The sequence below is a fragment of the Otolemur garnettii genome, unplaced genomic scaffold (assembly GCF_000181295.1).
Source record: "Otolemur garnettii isolate 467f Iridium unplaced genomic scaffold, OtoGar3 scaffold00017, whole genome shotgun sequence".
Lineage (NCBI taxonomy): Eukaryota > Metazoa > Chordata > Mammalia > Primates > Galagidae > Otolemur > Otolemur garnettii.
The window spans coordinates 14,529,115-14,537,109 of record NW_003852412.1 but is presented as its reverse complement, the minus strand read 5'-3'; the positions used below and the strand labels follow the sequence as shown (position 1 = coordinate 14,537,109).

At 44.9% G+C, this 7,995-nt stretch overlaps 1 protein-coding gene across 3 annotated transcripts in view; it reads right to left on the bottom strand.

The window, feature by feature from the left end:
- The window catches only part of FAM151B (family with sequence similarity 151 member B), a 44,226-nt gene extending 39,340 nt beyond the window's left edge, over positions 1-4,886 (bottom strand). The window contains exon 1 of one of the 3 annotated variants that reach the window (XM_023510931.1): positions 4,790-4,886. In XM_023510931.1, the coding sequence (XP_023366699.1) occupies positions 4,790-4,814 (25 nt within the window). In that variant the 5' untranslated portion in view covers positions 4,815-4,886. Of the gene's footprint in view, positions 1-4,449; positions 4,715-4,789 lie in introns of those variants that run through there. The other 2 variants (XM_003785949.2, XM_023510932.1) reach the window with 2 other exon arrangements.
- Between the last annotated feature and the right edge of the window lie 3,109 nt (positions 4,887-7,995).

The window sequence follows — 7,995 nt, the reverse complement described above, 5'->3', positions numbered from 1 at the left end:
CTCCCAAGTAGCTGGGACCACAGGCGCCCGCCACAACGCCTGGCTATTTTTTGGTTGCAGCTGTCATTGTTGTTTGGCGCCGGGCTGGATTCGAACTGGCCACCTTAGGTGTATGTGGCTGGCGCCTTAGCCACTTGAGCCACAGGTGCCGAGCCTACACTGTGTATTTTTAAGGTATATGACATGATGTTATGAGATTCACATAGGAAAAACGATACTATAGTGATGCAAATTAACATAGCCATCATCTCACCTGCCATTTTGTTTTTGTGGGAAGAACAGCATAAAGCTATTAATTTAGTGTGAATCCCATATACAATTTTGTTCCTACAGTCCTCATGTTGCACATTAGATCCTTAGACCTACTCATCTACATACCTTTTTATTTCTGACCTACATAATCCCATTTCCAATACCTCCACCTACCCAATATCCTTACCCCTGGTAACCACTATTTCTGCATATTTGAATTTTTTTTCCAGATTCCATGTATATGTGAGATCATGCAACAATATTTTTCTGTGTCTGGTGTATTTCACTTAGGATGATGTTTTTCAGGCTAATTCACGTGGAAAATGGCAAGACTGCTCTCTTTATAGGGCTGAATACTATATATTTATGTCTACAGATATAGATGTCTATATAGATATATAATTATACATACACACACACCACAGTTTCGTTTCTTTTCTTTTTTTTTGAGACAGAGTCTCACTCTGTTGCCTTGGGTAGAGTGCCATGGCATCATAGCTCACAGCAACCTCAAACTTCTAGGCTTGAGCAATTCTCTTGCCTCAACCTTCTGAGTAGCTGGGACTACAGGAGCTGCCACCCTGCCTGGCTAATTTTTCTATTTTTAGTAGTGACAAGGTCTTGCTCTTGCCCAGGGTGGTCTCAAACTCCTGAGCTCAAATGATCCGCCTGCCTCAGCCTCCCAGATTGATGAGATTAAAGGCATAAGTCATCTTACCCAGCCAGTACCACAATTTCTTTATCCATTCATCCATCCACACACACTTAGGCTGAGGCCAGGCGCTGTGGATCACACCTATAATCCCAGCACTTGGGAGGCTGAGGTAGATGGATTGCCTGAGCTCACGAGTTCAAGACCAGCCCGAACGACAGCAAGACCTCATCTCTAAAAAATATCTGGGCGTTATGGCGGGCACCTATAGTCCCAGCTACTTTGGAGGCTGAGGCAAAAGGATGGCTTGAACTCAAAAGTTAGAGGTTGCTGTGAGCTATGATGCCATGAGACAGGGTAGCCAGGGCAACAAAGTGAGACTCTGTGTTGGGGAAAAAAAAAAAGGCCACCTTAGGTTGTTTTCATACTTTGGTTATTGTTAATAATAGTACAGTGAACATGGGAGAACAGATATTTTCACAAGGTGGTGATCTCATTTTCTTTGGGTACATGTCCGGAAAAGAGATTGCTGAGTTATGGGGTAAAAAAAAAAAAAAAAAATTAAAAAGTGCAGAAGATATATTAAGGAAGAATAACAAAGTAATTTGGCTGGGAAAACCACAAGATTTTAAAAATAGAGAACAAGTATCATGTGGAAGTATATGATATATATAAACATGTTATAAATTATGTAATGTAATAAATAGTAGACATATAGGATAGTCTGAACATCAGAAGCATAAGAAAGTATATGGGGAAAAAAACTGGTAAGAAGCAGATGTTTTGTTTTTGTTTCTGAGACAGAGCCTCAAGCTGTCCCCCTGGGTAGAGTGCTGTGGCATAGCTCACAGCAACCTCCAACTCCTGGGCTCAAGCGAGTCCTCAACTCCTGCCTCCGCCTCCCAAGTTGCTGGGACCACAGGCGCCTACCACAACGCCTCGCTATTTTTTTTTTTTTTTGGTTGCAGCCATCATTGTTGTCTGGGGGGCCCGGGCTGGTTTCGAACCCGCCACCTTAGGTGTATGTGGCTGGCGCCTTAGCCACTTGAGCCACAGGCGCCGAGCCAAAGCAGATGTTTAAATGCAGGAATTTTCAGATGATGTTCTCTATAATCCTAGTCTCACAGATGTAAGTAAAATTTAGGTAAAGCCAAAGCTTCATTTAAAATTCTAAATTTTTGGATGGGCACCGCTCACTCCTGTAATCTTAGCACTCTGGGATTCCAAGGCAGGAGGATCACTTGAACTCAGGAGTTTAAGAACAGCCTGAGCAAGAGAGAGATCCTGTCTCTATCAAAAGAAGGAAAATTAAGCTCAGCACCTGTAGCACAGTGGTTATGGCACCAGCCACATACATCCAGGCTGACAGGTTCCAATCCAGCCTGGGCCAGCTAAACAACAACTACAACAACAACAACAAAATAGCTGGGTGTTGTGGTGGGCACCTGTAGTGCTAGTTACTCGGGAGGCTGAGGCAAGAGAATCACATTAAGTCCAAGAGTTTGAGGTTGCTGGGAGCTGTGACCCCCACAACACTCTACTGAGGCTGACACAGTAAGACCCTGCCTGAAAAAAAGAAGGAAAATTAGCCAGGTGTTGTGGTGGGCACCTGTAGTCCCAGCTACTTGGGAGGCTGAGGCAGGAGGATCATTTGAACCCAGGGGTTTGAGGTTGCAGTGAGCTAGGCTGATACCACAGCACTCTTGCCTGGGGCAACAGAGTGAGCCTCCATCTAAAAAAAAAAGTTAAGGGAAGAAAATCATTCACCCCATAGAAGAATTAGCTTCCCAATAACTCAGTAATCAGAATATAATTTACTTTTTTAAAAACAGCATGTATCGGCTTGGCACCTGTGGCTCAAGCAGCTAAGGTGCCAGCCACATACACCTGAGCTGGAGGGTTCAAATCCAGCCCGGGCGCCAAATTACAATGATGGCTACAACCCTAACATAGCTGGACGTTGTGGCAGGCATCTATAGTCCCAGCTACTTGGGAGGCGGAGGCAGGGGATTCGCTTGAGCCCAGGAGTTGGAGGTTGCTCTGAGCTGTGACGCCAAGTCACTCTACCCAGGGCAACAGCTTGAGGCTCTGTCTCGAAAAAAAAAAAAAAACACGATAGCATGTGTCATGATGTGGAACATTTTTCACTTGAGCACACATTTTATTCCAAGACTTTGTAAACCCTGTATCAATTCAGAAGAGAACCTGTATTCATACAGCTTGATAATGAGAATGGTGAAAGTCTGGAGTATGAGATTTGCCCCAGATTTGGATTTTTAGAAAAACTACACGTTAAAAGGATTTTTTTTTTTTAAAAGACAGAGTCTCACTTTATCGCCTTCGGTAGAGTGGCATGATGTCACAGCTTACAGCAACCTACAGCTCGTGGGCTTAGGCGATTCTCTTGCCTCAGCCTCCTAGTAGCTGGGACTACGGGCACCCGCCACAACGTCCAGCTATTTTTTTGTTGCAGTTTGGCCGGGACCAAGTTCGAACCCACCACCCGAGGGGCCGGCGCCCCTACTCACTGAGTCACAGGCGCTGCCCACGTTAAAAGGATTTACATTGAGATGTAAAGAGCCCAAGATTTAAAAAGGGAAAACCCTACTCGGGATAAAATGTTCTATGGAAGTATAGCACATGCCTTTAAAAAAATGTCCACATCCTGGCTCGGCGCCTGTGGCTCAAGTGGCTAAGGCGCCAGCCACATACACCTAAGGTGGTGGGTTCGAATCCCCAGCCTGGGCCCACCAAACAACAATGATGGCTGCAAACAAAAAATGGCCAGGCGCTGTGGCGGGCGCCTGTAGTCCCAGCTACTTGGGAGGCTGAGGCAGGAGACTCGCTTGAGCCCAGGAGTTGGAGGTTGCTGTGAGCATGATGCCATGGCACTCTACCCAGGGGGGATAGCTTGAGGCTCCGTCTCAAAAAAAAAAAAAAAAAGTCCACATCCTTTGATTTAGTAATCGCAGTTACAAGGAATTTTGTCTGAGTTAAAAAAAAATCAGAATTATAGAATAATACAAAGATGCTCTTTACAGAATGAGTTCTAACAATAACAAAAAAGCCCATACTTGATTAATATCCAATTAGTATGTTAAGTTAACAGTATAATTAAAGGATGAAACAATTCAGTTATCCAGAATATTTATAAAAAGCTATTAGAATATTGGGCTATTAAGATACAGGATTTAAAGATTTCGTGTTCAGAATGATCTTAACTCTATTTTTAAACGTTAATATTGTTACAAAATACCAAAAAGTTACTAGTAGTGTCTCTAGTACTAACAGCCTTAGTAGCAGTGCTGGCATTACAGGGATTTCTTTTCCTACTTAAATATACTTTATGAATGTTCTATAATGGGCGTTTAATGTGAACTGGGAAACAATTCAGAAACAATTTTATATTTAATAAAAGATGTCACTGAGGCTATCTCATGTGACTACTTAAGTCTGTATGAACGATACTGTAAGTTCTAGAGCGAAATTGTTCACCCTCAGTTTAAAACACCTGCAATTCCAAGGGTCAAACACCCGAGACACACCTGCAGCTTTCAGCGGCTGCGCACTGAGCAGCTGGAATAGCGCCCGGCCACACCCCGTCGTCCGCACGCTCAACCTTTGCCGGGTTCCCAAAGAGGAACCCGACTGACCATAAACTACTCCCCATTAAATCCGCTGAAATTAAGACTAGAGAAGTGTCACGTTCTTCTCTTTTCAACAAAGACCTTAAAGGGCAGTGACACTGCCATCCTTAGCTTCCCCAAACGCTTCTCCCTTAACGCCCACCCCAAACAAGGTCCTCAGGGAGCGCAGCTAGCGTGCGGACCGGGTTCCATCCCGCGGTCGCCGGGGCTGAAGGCTCCGCTGGGAAGCGGCGCTTACCCGGGCCCCCAGCGGGGGCTGTCATGGTGACGGACGTCCGACGTCCGCGCAGGCGCCGAGCGGCTGGCGTCCCGCTGACCTTCCGCGGGTGGCTGGAAACCTGACTCCACAAAGCGGCAGCTGCCCGGAAGAGCTCGGCCCGCAAGGCCTCCCGGGCGGAGCCTGCGGGACGCAGTCGTAAAGGACAGGGCGCGCGCGCGCGCAGAAGGAGCGTTCGAGTTTGGCTCGCGAGAAGCCCGCGCTGCGGGCGTCGGGAACTGTCCTTCCGAGAGGCTTAGTAGGGCTGTGGTCCTCCAGGTCAGCTCCAGTAACGCTGCTTTAGGGAATGCAGAGGCCGAGGATGACATCCCAAGATTGAAAGCGGCTGCTGATATGAACTTCCCAAGTTGGATATGTTTTCTTTTTAATTTTAGTGACATCCTCAAAGATACAGAGTCATTACTCCATAAAAAAGAGCGTTTCTGCTCAAGGATGCTGAGCTGATAGCGTGGAAGTTTTCTTTGCCATCCGTGTTCGCCCAGAACACACTCCCAGCACCTAGGTTCTCCCACCCACTGCCTTTTTGGCCTTCCTTAACTCTTTCCTGTTCTTACTTCAACCTGGTGCTGGAAAAAAAGAGTTCCGTGGATCAGACTGATCGGAATTAGCAACATGGCTCTGCCATTTTAAGTTCTGTAACTAATACAACTTAATTTGCCAGTTATAAAATTAGGACAAGAATTCATAGGGCCGGACGCGGTGGCTCACACCTGTAATCCTAGCACTCTGGAAGGTGGGGGGTGGTGGTGGATTGCTTGGGCTCTTGAGTTCGAGACCAGCCTGAGCAAAAGCGAGACCCCCGCGTCTCTACTAAAATAGAAAAAAAAACTGAGGCAAGAGGATTGTTTGAGCCTAAGAGTTGGAGGTTGCTGTGAGCTATGATGCCACAGGACTCTACCCAAGGCTGTAGCTTGAGACTCTGTCTCAAAAAAAAAAAAAAGAATACATTACCTGACACATAACACAAATGGTAGCTGTTCTCCTGGACCCTTCAGTTTTCGATATTTTTGAGTCTTTCTAGACCAGTGTTTTTCAACCTTTTTTTAAACAGCACGCTTGAACCTGTAGTTAAACTTCTATGGCATGCTTAAAGTATGTTGTTAAAGATTTAAAAAATCACTGTGCTTTGAACTTCTTTTGAAAGACTCTAATGATCTTTAAAATTTTCATGGCACACGGGTTGAAAACTATTCCTAGACTAAGGATGTAATTTTTTTTTTTTTAGACAGTCTCACTATGTCGCCCTCTGTAGAGTCCTCTGGCGTCACAGCTCACAGCAACCTCAAACTCTTGGGCTTAAGCCATTTTCTTGCCTCAGCCTCCCAAGTAGCTGGGACTACCGACATCGGCCATAACATCCATTTTTTATTGTACTTGTCATTGTTCTTTAGCAGGCCAGGCCAGGCATGAACCCAGTGTATGTGGCTGGCTCCATAACCACCTGAGCAACAGGTGCTGAGTTAGAGATGTAATTATTTTAATCAATCCTAAATCATGCCTTTATGTTCTTTAGATGTCTTCTAGCTCAGGTTTCTTTTTTTTTTTTTTTTTTTTTTGAGACAGAGCCTCAAGCTGTCCCCCTGGGTAGAGTGCTGTGGCATCACAGCTCACAGCAACCTCCAACTCCTGGGCTCAAGCGAGTCTCCTGCCTCAGCCTCCCAAGTAGCTGGGACCACAGGTGCCTGCCACAATGCCCAGCTATTTTTTGGTTGCAGCCATTATTGTTGTTTGGCGGCTGGGCTGGATTCGAACCCGCCACCTTGGGTGTATGTGGCTGGCACCTTACCCGCTTGAGCCACAGGCGCCCAGCCCAGAATGTTTATTGTAGCCCCTCCCTTTTTTTAGAGACAGAATCTCACATGTTGCCCCTGGTAGAGTGCCATGGTGTCACAGCTCACAGCAACCTCCAACTCCTGGGCTCAAGCGAGTCTCCTGCCTCAGCCTCCCAAGTAGCTGGGACCACAGGTGCCTGCCACAATGCCCAGCTATTTTTTGGTTGCAGCCATTATTGTTGTTTGGCGGCTGGGCTGGATTCGAACCCGCCACCTTGGGTGTATGTGGCTGGCACCTTACCCGCTTGAGCCACAGGCGCCCAGCCCAGAATGTTTATTGTAGCCCCTCCCTTTTTTTAGAGACAGAGTCTCACATGTTGTCCCTGGTAGAGTGCCATGGTGTCACAGCTCACAGCAACCTCCAGCTCTTGGGCTTAGGTGATTCTCTTGCCACAGTCTCCTGAGTAGTTGAGACTACAGGCACCTGCCACAAAGCAGGTCCAGTTTCAGTCCTGTACAGGTCACCAGCCAGTTCACCCAGCACCATTTGTTAAATAGGGAGTCTTTCCTCCACTGAATATTTTTGATAAGCTTGTCAAAGGTCAAATGACGATAAGTAGCTGGGTTCATCTCTTGGTTCTTGATTCTGTTCCATAAATCTACTGCTGTGTTTTTGTGCCAGTACCATGCTATATAGCCTGAAGTCTGGTAATGTGATACCTCCTGATTTGTTCTTCTTTCTTTCTTTTTTTTTTTTTTTATTAAATAATAGCTGTATACATTAATGCAAACATGAGGTATAGGGTAGTGTTTTCATATACAATTTGAAATATTTTCATCAAACTGGTTAACATAGACTTTGTGTCATTTACTTAGTTATTGTGTTAAAACATTTATACTCTAGTTCTAGAAAGGTTCACTTGTACCCTTGTCAGACAGACCATATAGGTGATCTTTCCATTTTGTTCTTATTTCCGAGTAATGTATTTGCTATTCGAGGTTTTTTCTGATTCCATATAAAACAAAGTACTATTTTTTCAGGTTCTTTAAAGTATGACAATGGTGCTTTAATAGGGATTGTATTAAATCTGTAGATTGCTTTGGGTAGTATGGACATTTTAACAATGTTGATTCTTCCCAGCCATGGGCATGGTATGTTTTTCATTTGTTAACATCTTCAGCTATTTCTTTTCTCAGAGTTTCACAGTTCTCTTTATAAAGATATTTCACATCCTTCGTTAGGTAAATTCCCAGATATTTCATCTTCTTTGGCACTGTTGTAAAAGGAATAGAGTCCTTGATTGTTTTTTCAGCTTGACTACTTTTGGCATATACAAAAGCTGCTGACTTGTAAGTATTGATTTTGTGTCCTGAGACACTGCTGTATTCCTTGAT